Source organism: Nannospalax galili, unplaced genomic scaffold, assembly GCF_000622305.1.
Source record: "Nannospalax galili isolate Female #2095 unplaced genomic scaffold, S.galili_v1.0 scaffold28, whole genome shotgun sequence".
Lineage (NCBI taxonomy): Eukaryota > Metazoa > Chordata > Mammalia > Rodentia > Spalacidae > Nannospalax > Nannospalax galili.
In genome coordinates this window covers 1,599,730-1,614,773 of record NW_008359594.1, presented here as the reverse complement: position 1 = coordinate 1,614,773, position 15,044 = coordinate 1,599,730, and the positions used below count along the sequence as shown (strand labels likewise).

The 15,044-nt window shown below is 45.3% G+C and overlaps 2 protein-coding genes across 4 annotated transcripts in view; one reads left to right on the top strand and one right to left on the bottom strand.

Annotated features, from left to right (window-relative positions):
• Wdr61 (WD repeat domain 61) overlaps positions 1-3,948 on the top strand; it is a 20,118-nt gene extending 16,170 nt beyond the window's left edge. The window contains exons 11-12 of one of the 2 annotated variants that reach the window (XM_008823405.3): positions 1,559-1,689; positions 3,645-3,948. In XM_008823405.3, the coding sequence (XP_008821627.1) occupies positions 1,559-1,648 (90 nt within the window). In that variant the 3' untranslated portion in view covers positions 1,649-1,689; positions 3,645-3,948. Of the gene's footprint in view, positions 1-1,558; positions 1,852-3,644 lie in introns of those variants that run through there. The other variant, XM_008823402.3, reaches the window with a different exon arrangement.
• Dnaja4 (DnaJ heat shock protein family (Hsp40) member A4) overlaps positions 2,276-15,044 on the bottom strand; it is an 18,582-nt gene continuing 5,813 nt past the window's right edge. For both annotated transcript variants that reach the window (XM_008823407.2, XM_008823408.3), the window contains exons 3-8: positions 13,403-13,583; positions 10,102-10,206; positions 9,095-9,322; positions 7,865-8,095; positions 4,329-4,429; positions 2,276-4,222 (exon numbers count right to left, since the gene is read on the bottom strand). In XM_008823407.2, coding sequence (XP_008821629.1) covers positions 4,007-4,222; positions 4,329-4,429; positions 7,865-8,095; positions 9,095-9,322; positions 10,102-10,206; positions 13,403-13,583 — 1,062 coding nt within the window. In that variant the 3' untranslated portion in view covers positions 2,276-4,006. The remainder of the gene's footprint in view (positions 4,223-4,328; positions 4,430-7,864; positions 8,096-9,094; positions 9,323-10,101; positions 10,207-13,402; positions 13,584-15,044) is intronic.

Genomic DNA, 15,044 nt, shown 5'->3' with positions numbered 1-15,044 from the left:
AGACTGTATCTTTAATAAGGTGAATATGAACTGCTAAGGTATTTTAGATCCTTCTTAGTCCTTAAAGTTCCCATGAGTCCCTGGGAAATCTTAGAATGCTGCTTCTTAGCTAAGTGCATGACTGTAATCCCAGTACTCTGAAGGCTAAGGCAGAAGCAACAGTTTGAAGCCCAGCAAGGAATGGTGTCTTCACCCCTGTAGTCCCAGTACTTGGAAGGAGGTCTTGAGTTGCCTTGAGTTCTGGGCCAACCTGGGCTTACAGAGTGAGATCCTGTCTCAAAACAACAAAAAAGACAAGAGAAAATAAAAACATTTGAGGCCAGCCTGGACAACTTAATGAGAACCTGATTGTAAATAAAAATAAAAGGGCTGGGGATATAGCTCAGTGGCATACTTGCCTAGCATGCTAGGTTTGTTCCCCAGCACAGAAAAATAGTGGATTCTGATTCGGTAGGCCCTACATAGGCCTTAAATGGCCTTTCCTTCCTTCCTTCCTTCCTTCCTTCCTTCCTTGTCTACACGAAGGTATTTTTTTTTTTTTTCCCCAAATATAGTGTCTTACACTATACCCCAGGCTAGCTTTGAACTCTCAGTAGTCCTCCTTCCTTGACCTGGGTTATAGGGTGTGAACTACCATACCCAGCTCTGAGTCTGCTTTTTCAACAATCTAGATCATTATTGCTGGTCCCATCCACTCTGAGTAACAAGGATCTAGGGGAACTAGTCAACATAAATAAAATGTTCAGAGCAACAAAAATTGGCTTTTAATGTATTTTGAATGCTTTTTAGAGGGCTTATATACTTCTTTTGAACTATTTAAGGTTAACTGTCCAAACTGCTTTACATTTAATCTTAAATTGTTGCAGTAAAGTTGGGAGATGGGTTGAATCTTGATAATCCACTATTGGCTTTAAACTTCACTCTTGGTAAGTCCTAGCTGTGTTACCTGTTGAGTGAGATCATTGTGATGGTGTCTCAGATGTTTGGAGTGGAAGTAAGGCTGTAGTGTGGCCTGCTCACCACCCCTCTGAAGGTGAGGGTGACAGCCTGCCCACACAGAATTCCTAGTAGTCACAAAGTTAACTCCATCAAATCAGTTCTAAGAGGGAAGTGTGAAGCTGCTGATTGAACACACAGCCACGAAAGTCAGTGGCGCTCAATCTCATATTGTCTGCTCTGGCCTCTGATAACCAGGGGGGTTGGGGGAGGGCAGTTTGCAGTTTTTCCTGTAGGCAGTGACCTTGTGGGGTGGCAGGCTTTTCCTCCTGGAAGCACAGTGCCAGTCCCAGGCAAGATCCACTTCATGGCATTAGGTTACCCCTGGGTTCTGAATCTTTCAAATGGTTGTAGATTATCTTATTTTAGGGGAAATGTAGAGTATGGGAAGAGAAGGGAATGCTAATTCCACAGCAGCCAGAGGGAGGAACCAGGGTTCAAGAATAGGCTCCGCCCTCACTGGCATGTCAGGGTCAAGATTTAGCAGAAGAATGCTGGTTTCTTAAACATTCTTTACACAGCATACTGGCATTAGAACTTTTTCTCTTTTTTTAATTTACAGGTTTGGGGAGTAAAATATAATGGAAATGGCTCAAAAATTGTGTCTGTTGGAGATGACCAGGAAATTCACGTCTATGATTGCCCAGTTTAAACATCAGCATCTTCAGGGCCAGTGCCGCAGAGAATGTACAGGTCAATAAGAACATTCCTTACCTTTTTAAGTAGTTAAATACAGCATATATTGTAACAAAGACTTAAATTTTGTAGATATGATATAAAATTTTTCCTGTTTTACTGGAAATGCTGTTCATACTTTAATGTAAATAGAGCATTCCTAATGTAAACACACCTGCATTTTCAATCATACTGGTTTTTAGGTTGACCCTGTGCCTGGAGAAATGAGGGGAACTGGCATTGCTAAGTGCAAGCGAATACCTGAGAGAGTAGACATCCTGCTCTTCCTGGGTAGAAAGGCAGGCCCCATCCTGGAGTGACTCGTGTGGTGCCCTGAGCTGCACAGCACCATCCTTCAGAATAGAATTCTGAAGAAGACAGGCTCAATGGATGGGAACCTTGTATCAGTTCTACCTGGGGAGCCTTCTGTTTGATATATTTCAAATGCCCCCTCTGCTATACCCTTCTTTTTCCCATTCAGATAGGCATTCATCCCCAAAGAGTAAGCTCCTGAGAGGAGAAAGTTCATTCCTTTTGTCAAACAGTGTGCGACAAGCTGGCCCTTAACACTGTTGAGTGCTCAAGAAAAGGGAAAGCACAACCATCCTCATACCGGCTCAGTTTTAATCAAGTGACAAATGTACAAGTGGGAAAAATTTTAAGCAACACCCTCCAGATTTCACTTACATAACAGAGGAGCTGTATATAGTTTCGTTCCATCACCAGTGGTTCTCTAGCAGTAATTTATTAGTAAGTCACAGCACAGAAACAACACCCTGGAGTTGTGGTCCATTTATAAATTGGTTTCACATAGGCATAGCTGGAAGAATCAGTGTTAGGTCTATCCTGGCCAATGGTCAAAGTGGACATAGGTGGACTCTTTCTGTACTTTGAGCAAATTATGTTCTACAATATTCTTGGGGCGCCTGGTCCAGCCAGCGGGCTTGCCCCATCAGCCTTGGGTTTGATCTGCTCTTATGCAGACCCTTTGACCCTCTTATGGGGGTTCCTGGTCCGAGTCAAACTCTCAGATACCATAAAAAAATCAAATAAGGGTAGATCTGACAGGTTAACCCAGCAGCTTAAAAGGCAAGGATTTTTAAACTTCGTTTGTGGAAAAGAAATGAGAAGTAATGGCTAAAGTTGAGGTAACCTTAGCTCAAAGTGCAGCCTAGCCTACCTTCCAGGAATAAAGTAATAACTAATATCCATTCAGGGGTATCATTGTAAGTGAGAGTCCATGCTAGTAGCACTTGGTTAGTTCAGTTCTCAACAAACATCACCTGAGCAGGAAGCCCTTTGCAGTATGGCTATGCAGTGAGAGGAACAGGCCTTTGGGAAGGAGCTGAATCTGGGAGAATGAGGTGGAAAATATTGAGGGGTTCTATGCCACTCAGACCTTCAAGTCATCCAGAGATGCTGAGCTAGCTGCGCCAAGGCCCAGACCACCAACACTCTCCCTTGGGTGCTGCTGCTGCTGCACTGAGGCTGCCAGGGCCATGGAAGTGTTTAGCCGCCTTTAGGGTTAGCACTTTGGTGGGAGAGCACTGCAAAAGTTGTCAACAGATAATCATTAAAACCACAAAGAACAAGATGTGGGGTTACAAACAAATGGCTTTATCAGCTTATCATTTAAAACACTGGTTTGTCTTCACCACAGGGCTTGGAAACTTCAGAAAACTTCTGAGAGAGATAGATAGTCAGATGAACCCCTTTCCAACCAAAGGGACAGAACAGTAGGAGCCAGGCTTCTTGAAGAATGCAGTCCACTCAATGTGAACCAGGCATGTTGGGCCAAATCTGGTCCACATGTGTGCTTTTATTATTTAAGAAGTTCTTCTAGAATCTAGATTCATAAATGTCATTAGCAGCCTGAGCCCATGCCCTCAGTGACTCTGCCAGGGGAGGGAGGGGGAGAAACTACAGACTAGAGATGGGCCAGCACACTGACCTTCTGTCTTCATGTTTGTTAGGGGCTAGGTGTCACTCTCCTGGCCTGGCTTTCCTGTGGAAGTGAACGATGGCAAAGCCACTAGAAACACGAAGTGTCAGTGTGGTACTGGCATCTCCAAAGTATGTCCTGGATGTACAAATGAACAGATTCCATATGCAGACTAGAGGTGATTGAAGTTAAAACATTTACATATAAATCAAGCTATAACTTAAATTACAACCAGAAGAGAAACAAGAAAACCCAGAAGACACTCAGCAGTGGACACTGCTGAACACATACACAGGACACCCAAACATGAGCCTATTAAAGTGATACCATTTTCATTCTGCCAAGTTTACATTCATCATGTAGTAGTCCAACCAGGTCATGCTGCACATGCCCTCATGCTGTCTGGCACTGCACACCGGTACGGGGCCCGTCGTCATCTTCCTCATAGGCCTCCCTGTGCTGGCGCCAGTTCTGTTCGTTGGGATTGAAATCCTTCAGCTCCACCTGATCCATGTCATCTGTGATCCTCACCTTCTGCCGAGGAGGGAGCAAAGCCTCGAGCTGAGGAAGCTTCTCCTGAGACAGCCAGTGATTTTCAGGGAAGACTACCTGCAGGGGTGAGCACAGAGGGAGATGGACTTTCTGGAACCCCATCTGGGTTTCTTTCATTAAGGTAGTTCATGGTATGTCTCAAGAGAAAAAACATCACACTTACTAAAAACTGTATGATCAGCATCCCCTTCTCCATGGGGGCTTTGTAGATGGGCAATCCTTCATTGCGCACACATTTCAGGTCCCCATGCTTTATCACCTCACCTGCCACAAAGAAGGTTCTGTTAAGAAACAGGAAGATCAAGGGGGCCTTGAGAGCTTAGTCTCTCTCTAGGGAGAGCCAGAGTGGGCCCTAGGTGCTCTGAGTGATGGGTATCCTGCTGGGCCCTGAGCAAGGACCAGAATAGGACTCTGACCCATGTCAAGGAGGCAGCACACTGGGACTTCTATCATAACGCAGAATGGTTTAAAACAAGGGAACTCTCAGTCAGAACACTCTACCTGGTCTGCAATGGGGCCAGTACCTGTGAGCCTGCCTCTTCAGATAGTTATGAGTGTCCCTACCTTAATCGTGGTGATAAGGCAGAGCTTAGGGCAGGAAAGGACTTCACGGGAGCTTCCCAGCTCCCTGCTCAGGTAACAGCTAGCTTCCTGAGGAGGCGGCTCCCAGGTGGCGCCAGACAGTCCCTTTCTGGTTACAAAGCACTTGTTCTACCTTGGTCATGAGCTGGGATGCAAGCTCTGGCTTGTCCATGTTGGCAAGACCTCTAAAGGTACCATAGGAGGTCAGGACCTGGGGCACTAAGCCTGTCTTCCAGGGCTAAAAATATTTTTTTTTTTCTAGGTGTGGAAGAGATACGGGACCAAAGGGTGTCTGAAAAGTGTGCTCTACAGTCATGAAAATGGGCAAAGAAAGACAGGGCCAGGGCTATAGCTCAGTGGTCCTGAGGCTCATCTGGAAGGCACCAGGTCCTATGTTAGTCCCCAGCACCAACAGCAAAACTATAAAGGAAATGAAATGGACAAAGGAAAGAAATGTTCAGAGAAAATGGGGAAGGGATAAAGAGAAAGCAAAGCACTGATATACTGAGCAATCTCTCCCAAGGGGCAATGGTACTTTAGACAGAAAGTAGACTCTTTCACAGGAAACTTTTAAAGTCCATCATAGAAGTTTTTAAAAATACAGTCTGGGCCAGGCATGGTGGCACACCCCTTTGATCCTAGCACTCAGGAGGCAGAGGCACACAGATCTCTGTGAAATGGAGGCCAACCCAGTCCTAAGTTGCAGGCCAGCTGGGGCTACAGGGAGATCCTCTCAAAAAAAACAAACAAAAAATAGTCTGACACAACTCTCCATCCTCACAGGCAGGGCTGTGACTCAGTGACTATGCCAGATGATGATGACCACTAGGCTAAACAGGCCTAGGTTTCTAGGCTTTTTGTGCAGTTAGTGGGGCTCTTTCTAACCCTGTTCTATCAGGGGTCACTTCTTGCTGTACTCAGGCCCAGCTCCCCAAGTTTCTGTTTTGACTTGCTGGGAGATGGACACCCTAATGTCCAGGGGAGAAAACTCCAAGTGAGAAGAGGGAGAAATCAAGCCACTTTTGCCAGAGGCAGCTCCTGTGTGGGTCTGAAGTTTTGTTTATCTCCAACTAAGGGGCTCTGGGAAGGCAGGGGGCTCAACAGTGGAAGGGAAAAAGCAAAGGAAGAAGAAATAGAAAAGGAGTAAAGAACAGGGACAGGAACACACACACACACACACACACACGAAGGTAGGTGGCAGGCATACAGGCAGCTCTTGTAGCAGGGCCTTGCCCCAGGGAGTTCTGCCAGGCTGACCTGACCTCTCATCATCCACCCTTGGCCAAGGATGAGCTTATCTAAAGAAGTCACACAGACATTGCCAGCCCTGGCCCTCAGAAGGTTAGAATTTGGGCTGTGCCAATACTCAGGGTCTGGAACACAACACCAGGCAGGGCTCTGTATACAACCAGTGGCCTAGGCTTTGTGTGCACTGCAATCCTTCAGCTTTCTACTTCAAGTCACAAGAGAGACTGAGCACCTGGGAGTGCTGTGGAGTGAAGCCTTAAAGAAACGGGTTCAGTTCTAAAACCACAGATTCTACAGTACACTGTAGCTTCTGCTTCCCACCAGTCCTTGAGTGTGTGTGCACACATGTGCAAACATCACACATGAAAGATTAAATGGGGTAAAAGGTAAACAGCAGGCAGGCAAATCATGTGGGCAGACCATGCACGTTTTGATTTCTACAGCTTTTGTTAAGTTTGAAACCATTATTCCATTTCATAATATCCTCAGCAAAGGCAGAATCAGAAGGACAAAAAGTGAAGGCTAGAGAGAAGGTGGGAAAGAGAAGACTGAAATGGGCAGAGGCAGAAAGGGTCCAAGGGGTTGGCCAGGGAGATGCAGAAGCTCTGGTGCTCGCCTGCCCCCCCACAGTCCTATCACCAGCCACCACTGCCCATGCTGCAGACTTATCAGCAGGTTTCTGTCCCTTTCCCCCAAGCCCTGACTCACCTCTCTACCTCTAGATGGCCACAGGCAAACCCGTGCTTGTGGCTAGGCCCTGGGGCACCTAAGTGGCTTAGCCTCCACACTGCAGAGACATCTTAGCTGTGTACAACTGACTGCCTTTATGCTATTCAGAAGCAGCTACAAGTCAAGATTCTCGGCCAGCCTCTGCCTAGGCAGGTGCTCTAGAGCCCTCATGGACCCTTTGGTGTATGTCAACTTTCCTGGGTGCTGAGAGCCTGGGTGCCAGGAGGCTGAGCCCAGGCTCCTGGGATCCCTTTTTGACCCAGAAGCAGACCCCATGGGTGTGTGCAAACAGACAGTTCCTGTCTCCAAAGATAGGCTCACAGCTAACTCATTTTTCAGGAAGTCAATCTTAAAACGTTCTCGTGTATAACAGACAGCACAGAAGCCAGAGGAACATACAGAACAATCAGAACAGATCCCACTTAAGAAAAGCCTCTGTTGTCAGCTGTGTTCTGTTATACATGTTTAAATTTTAAAGTTTAATTAGAAGATTCCAGATAAAGCTTCAGACCCATAAGATTCTTATGTAAGGCTCCTTCTCCCACTCTAGCAGAATATTAAAGAAATTCATAAAACCTTCTAGTCATTGGTGGTGACTTTAAAGAGCAGGGCTGGTGAGATGGTTCAGTAGGTAAAGGCACTGACATTTTGATCCCCAGAACCCACGGTGGAGAAGAAAACTGACACAAAAGTTATCCTCTGACTTCCATACACATGCCACAGTACATGTGTGCACACATGTAAACAATAATAAAAATTTCTTGAAGAAATTAAATTTAGGGGGCTGGAGAGATGGGTCAGTGGTTAAGAACACTGGCTGCTTCTTGCAGAGGACCCAGGTTTGGTTCCTAGCACCCACATGGTGACTAACAACCATCTATCTGTAACTCCAGTTCCAGGGGATCCAATGCCCTCTTCTGGCCTCCATAGGCATCATACTCTTGTGGTGCACATATACCCATGTACGTAAAACTCTCATACACATAAAATAATAATAAATCAAAATTTTTTAAAGAAATTGAAATTAGGAAGTATCAAGTCACAGTACCCTACATAAAGAAGTCAGCCTAAAATGAGAGACTAGGTTAATGTGCATACATTATAAGACCAACATGCAGAGCAGGAAGGGTAGAACGTTACCTGATTTGGATGTAATAACAAGGACTCGCTCATCCAGTGTTTTTATTGTCTTCTTGAAGCCACAAAGAGCTTCAGAAAGCTGAATTTTCATTTTCATGATCAAATCATGGCCTCGTCTCTGAAAGACACTATGATCCTTCTGATCAAGCACAATTATGACATCACCAGGCTCCAGCTCAGGCTCCTGATCTCCTTCTCCATGAAATAGTATCTTTTGCCCATCCTTCATACCTATAAAACATCACCCCTTTCTGATTAGCCATTTCTCACAACCAGAACTTCTCAAGAGTTTTTTGATGAAGGGACACTCATTAAACCTCCCAACTTCATGTGGCCACAGGTCAGGAGGAGTGGCTGGGATTATCACTAAGGTTTCACTTCCATCATGGGCCCTGGGCTGGGGTACAGCAGGGAGAGGGCAAATAAGGCTCTATGTCTGATCACAACACACCCCAGAGCCCCAGGTGCTGGGGTACCACACTGAGGTCACCACCTACTTCCTGGTACACATGAGCATGGCTCTAGGGCTTGAAGGGGAGAGACTCTTTTTGGAAGCATCTAAGTCTTTCTACTATGTGGATATAGAAGCACAGGAAGAAGGCATGTTTAAAGGAAAAGTCTTTAGCAACACTTGTGTTGGTTTGGGTCTTGATTATTTGATTTTGGGTCTCATCTGACCTATGAAATATTTACTGGATCAAGTCACAACATCAGGATTTTTGAAAAAACATCTGGGACTGATGTGGGCCTTAAGATGATGGCACCAGGCAAAACAGCAAGGGAAAGCACAGCATTTAGGAGAATCTGGTGCAGCTCAAGAACAGGAGGGGACAGGAACACACAGGTACAAAGACCTACGATGTTCTGGCAACCAGTGGACAATAAAAGCTGTTAGGAAGAAAACTCCAAGATTCCTATGGGATGATTTGAAAGGGGCAGGAGAGGGCAATTTAATAAAACTGAGGCCAAGACTTCAGAGCATCAGAAAAAACCCTGAAAATGTTGTCTGTGACCTCAAGGGACTCTTCAGGCAACAAAACTTGAATGGGTGACACAGATTGGAAATTGGGCCAGGAAAGGTCACAGGAAGATGAGTTGCAAAGGAGCTCCTGGCAGCCCTGGAATCTTGTAAAGAGATACAGCCCACATCCCTGACACCACCCTGTGTGTGCCACCATTAGCGGAGAGCCTCTACAGCCAGTCTGCATCGCTAGCTCTGCGCAGCCTCACCTTTCTCCACGTGCACCTCGATAATCTTCTTCTCACGGATCACTTTGGCACCACTACAACTTTCACAGCGGTCCTTGGGGTTGATGCGCTCACCCTGGCCCTTGCACTCAATGCACACCGTCTGGATCTGCTGCACCATGCCAGGCCCGATTTGCTGGATGTGGATCTGCATCCCCCGCCCCTTGCACAAAGGGCACTTCTCCACTGATCCCTTCTTCCCGCCAATGCCTGTGGGGGTGGAAAACAACAGGAATGAGGGCTATGTCTTCCCTGGCTAGTGTCATTAGACAGCACAAAGCTGTCTAATGATGACACTGGGTATTGGGGCTGGGATTCTATTTACACCCATGGAAGCAGTTTGGATTTGGAAGAGTGCAGTCTAGCATATCATATCTACATGTTGGCAGCTAACCTCCAACTATTGTTTTTAGTTCCACTAATCTAAATGGAATTCTTTAGCTTTATTAAATGTGCTTTCTTCCAGGGTGCAAAACACCCACACCACAGGTTCATGCATGAGGACGCTGGAGCTTCAGAAAACTGAAGGGCACAAACTCTGTCAGTGCAAGCCAGTTCTCTCTGGGACAATATGGTCTTGGGATCACCAAATTTGACTTTTCTTAAAAATTCAGATTTAGGAAATTCATGTAAGTTACATTAACACAAGCAAGCTTTATGGGACATGGACATATTCATTCATGTACTATGCCAGCAGAACAAAGCCTAAGATATTTGCTGTCTCACCCTTCACAGAAAAACTCTGCCAACACTTGGGTTAGGTAGACTGTCCTGATTTTGAAACTTTTAGAATAACTGCCAACATATTAAATAGCCCATGCAGCCCAGGAAAAAAAATCAAGCAAACGGATCTGATTTCAGACTTCCCTGTTTGCAAACCCTGCTTTACTCCGCCCCCCATTTGAAAAGATCAATTATTTTTCTCTAAACTGGGAAAAGAGCAGAAACAAGGAATCTGAACTGAGATTCATTCAAAAAATAATTTTTACCTTCACATTTCTCACAAATTACATTTTTCTGGAGGGCCAATTTCTTTGTGACTCCATTATATAAGTCTTCCAGAGTTACAGATAACTGATGTACCACATTCTTGCCTTACCAAGGGAGGAAAACACCAGTTATTAATAGTGTATTAACCATACCACTGCATTACACTCTACCCACATGACTCTTACAGAGTACCCAACACTCAAGACTCAGGCCTGCCTGAGCCATTCACTCCCCTCTCAGAGAAGCAATGCTTCCTTACAACAGCCCATCCTACTGCTCCCTGCCATGGGCAGAGAACCCCTCTGGCTATGAGCTAGTTATTCAATCATTTGTAGAGGTCAACAAAAAGACTGTCCACCTTTATTTTCAGAGAGGACATCTGAGGACAGAGAGAAACAAAAGGGAGTTACCCAGTGAAACCAAGTCTTGCTCACTACAGAAGCCTTTTCTTCATAGATGAGGGTGTGACTCGGACTCTCCAACCCTTTCACTGAAACTTATCCTCGGCACTAGGCCTTTTACTTTTGAGCCTTCTGCAGCATGTGGCCAAGCAGGGGGTGTTCATCTCTCCAAATCTGGTTTTTGCATCCAGGGGGTGTTTAGCCCTTAGGGAGGGAGTCTGGCTGCACTGGTGCTATGCCCACTCCTAAGGACCAACATACCAACACCTTGCCTGCTGCCCCATGTTCTTGAAGTCACTGGGACAAGGTGTCCTGTTTATTGGCTGTCAACTTTAAGAGCTGACTGACTGTGTTAAGGGCGTTAAGCTTTTCATTTCAAGACAGCCAGAGAGCTGGGCAAGAGAATACCCAAGGTTTTAATCATGTCCACATCATCAATTACATGAGCAGGCAGCACACCCAGAGGGCATGGAGGGATTTTTTTCCTCATAAACACTTTGTGATTTTCAGTACACTGTGTTCACAGAATTGACACCCAAGCTTTTTAAAGCTCCAAGCCAATTACAATGTGAGAACAAATACATTTATCCAGGGTTTCTCACTAACCAAAGCCACACTTCTTAAAACTAATAAAGAGCTATTTCTCCTGATTTTATCCAGAAGTGTATAGTAAGCTTGACTATCTATATAGTTTTAAGCTCCAAAGTAGATTATCAGCAGTGAACTGATGGAGGAGGGGCTACAAGTCAAAGACAATACAGCTAATACAGAGGACAGCCAACAGCACTGGCAAGAAGCGAGATGTAGAGAAATGAGGCAGGGGATATAGTTTGGTTGGCAGGGTGCTTGTTTAGCATGCATGAAGCCTTGAATTTGACCCCAGCACTGTATAAACTGGGTGTAGTGGCACACACCTGTAGTCTTAGCACTTTGGGAAGTCTAAGGTCATCCTCAGCTATGTAGGGAATTTGAGGCTAACCTGGGATACATGAGATCCTGATTTTAAAAAAAAAAAAAAAAAACACAACTGGAGGGAAATGTAATGTAGTGATTTGAATGAGACTGTCCCCCTACAGACTCCCAAGTATTTGAACACTTAGGCCTAACTTATAGTGTTGTTTATGGAAGGTCATGGAACCTTTAGGAGGTGTGGCCTTGCTGGAGGAGGCACATCACTGAGGGTAGGCATTGCCCATTTCCAACTTGCCTCTCTCTGCTTCCTGCACCTGCTTGAAGATATGAGTGCTCAGCTTTCTGTTTCGGCTGCCTCCTCCATGCTTCCCTGCCATGATCAACTCCTATCCCTCTGGAACCATAAGCTCAATAAATTCTTCCTTCTATAAGTTGCCTTGGTCATGGCATTTCATCATACCAGAAAAGTAACTATTACAGGGAGAGAGGGAGGAAAAAAGGCAAAGGGGACACAAACCCTAGAGCTCAAAAACAGTAGTCTGGAGCCATTCAGGAAAAAAAGTCCTCATTTACCTCCTGGGGATGAGGCTGCTAACCAGAAAGCCTTCTGTAAAGGGCATTTATCTTACAAAGATTTTTAAACAGAAAGAAGTCAATTTTGTCACTCAGAAAATCCAGTATTGGCTGGGAACAAGGCCACCCCGAACAAGGCTGTGTCCCAACTAGAGTAATGAGAGTGCCTGTCAGGCTTGGCTCAGATGGGGGACCAAAGTCAGGGAGGGGGAGGGGAGGGGAGGGGAGGGAAAAGAAGCACCCTTGGCAGAGCATCACTAGGCACTGAAGTGCCACTTACATCCTTAGGACACTCTGGTGCCATAGCACCTCTGGTCCCATAGCAGAGGAAAAGACGGCAAGATGAACTTGACCTTAATTGTTTTGTGACAGGGTATTACTATGCAGCTCCGGCTGGCCTGAGCTGGCCTAGAACCTAGTGATCCTCCCACCCTAGCCTCTTGATGCTAATATTACAGGTGTGTTCCTTGATTTCTCTACAACCCATCCGCTCCTTCATATGGGGTATTTATTTGAAGGGTGTCAGATACTTAGCTATACAAAAGATTCCAGAAGCCTGCATAAGAAAGTATCATCTGTTTAAATTTAATGATCCCCAAACACAACAATCACACCCTTTAAAGCATGATCCATTTTTGATTCCAGCAACATGTGTACCTGTGGCAACATAAAGCTTGCTTACATTTCATTTTTTTAAATATTTTTATTTTATGTGTACGCATGTATTGCCTGTACGTATGTAAGTGCACCCATGTCATACAATGCCTGCAGAGGTCAGAAGAAGGCGTCAGATCCCCTGAAACTGGAGTTACAGACAGTTGTTAGCTGCCATGTGGGTGTTGGGAATTGGGTCTTCTGCAAGAACAGCCAGTGCTCTTAACTGCTGAGCTATCTCTCCAGCCTGTTGCTTACCTTTATTTACAAGCATCTACAGGCCAGCAAGATGGAGAGTGTACAGGTATTTGCCACCAAGCCTGACCACCTGAGTTCAGTTTCCAAAACCAGACTGGTAGGAGCAGAGGACCTACTTCCCTACTCTTCTTGCAAATTGTCTTCTGACCTCCATACACACCCTGCATGTATGCAGGTGCATATGTGCATATACACACAGGTAGGTAGGTAGGTAGGTAGGTAGGTAGGTAGGTAGGTAGGTAGGTAGTAGACAGATGACAGACAGATGGACAGACAGAAAGATATAAAAGGATAGACAGGGAGATGGATAGATGTAAAAAATTAATCTGGGCGTGGTGGTGCACGCCTATAGTCCCAGCACTTGGGAGGCAGAGGCATGTGGATCTCTCTAAGTTCAAGGCCAGCCTGGTCTACATAGTGAGTTCCAGGACAGCTGGGGCTGCAGGGAGACCCTGTCTCAAAAAGACAAAAAAAAAAAATTTAAAAATTTTAAAGCATTTACCTCTTCTCTCTCTAGCCATCCGTCCTCCACCACCAAAGAACATGTCAAAGATGTCCATGGGTGAGGAGAAGCTGGGGCTACCCGAGCCTCCTTCTTTAATTGCCTGTTCTCCACCTTGGTCATAGATGTCTCTTTTCTTTGGATCTGAAAGTACTTCATATGCCTGGGATATAAGTTTAAACTTTAAAAGAGAGAGGGAGAGATTTAAAATGAGGCACAGAGAGTTGTCTTTGAAGCAAACTTACCATCCAAATGTAACAATCCAGTCCCTTGAGCCACCAGTCTACATGTTGCTGCTTTTGTAAGTGGGACACAAAGGAAAGATGTCATAGAGACTGACAATAGGGAAACTTCAAGAATAGGGACAGAAAGCAGGAGGAAGAGAAAGTTCCTCTCCAGCCTGACTGCATCAGCCAGAAGATAGCTGGGAGATAGGAGAGCCGGCCAGGGCCTCATTTACAACCAGCTGCAGCCCAGGACTCCAGGTGCCACTACTGTTTCCAGCTCATAGGAATCACTTTACTAGTTTACAAATGTGAAATCCAACCATAGCCATCTGTGAGCACCTGCTGGGCATGCCAGATACCATGTGCAAACCTGTACTCCTGCTCTTAGAGTCCTGCCCGACTGCCCCATAGTATCCCCCATGTCCTAGTTACTGGCAATGCCAGTCTCACCTGTCAACAAATCCTGGTGGGTACTCACATATGTATCTCCTGTACTCTGGCAGACACAATACCCCATGTATGGCATGCCTGCCAAAAATCCATCACCAGAATCCAAATGTCATATCAGGCTAAGTAGCACATCCCTTTAATCCCAGCACTTGGAAGGCAGAGGCAGGCAAATCTCTTGAGTTCAAGGCCAGCCTCGTCTATATAATGAGTTCTAGGCAAGGCAGGGCTACATGATGAGACCCTGTCTAAAAATACAAAAGAAAAGGAACCAGAAAACCAAAACAGAGACATTCTACAAGTCTAAAAGACAGAAAAACTAAACATAAAGGGTGACCCTGGAATGGTTTATGCACAGAGGTGGAGGTGGGGATAGGGGTGAGTGGGGGGTAGTACAAAGGACATTACTGGAACAAGTGGGAAATATAAAGTATTTAGTAACTGTACTATAATCACTATAAGAAGGTCCTTGTTTATAGGGAAATCACAGTAAAACATTCAGCACTGCAAAATACTCACAAAAGCTCTAGTAAATAGTTAAGATAGAGCTTATGAGGCAACTTAATTGGTGAGGCCAGATGGAGGGTATGCAGGTGTCCCTGTCACTCTTTGCACATATGGACATCTCTAAAACAAAGCAGAACACTAAAACATGCAAATTCCACCCTTTCTCCCCACCTTCACCACCTTAGGGCCTGGACTTCAGTAATCACTTCATTCCTGCTTTAGCCTGTTCCCCACCAAGCCTGTGAACTGTGAACCTCCTCAAGGCAGCCCAGGTCCTTGGAAATAAAAGCCAGTTAAGCCAGTTCTTACTGTCACCTAGAACCCAACTCTGCCTTCTACTCTTCTCTGGCCCCCAATTTTTTTTTTTTTTTTTTTTTGGCTTTGCTTTGGGTTTTTGTTTTTTTTGAGATAAGGCTTCACTACTTTTTCACCCCAGGTTGGCTTCAAACCCCAAACAAAAC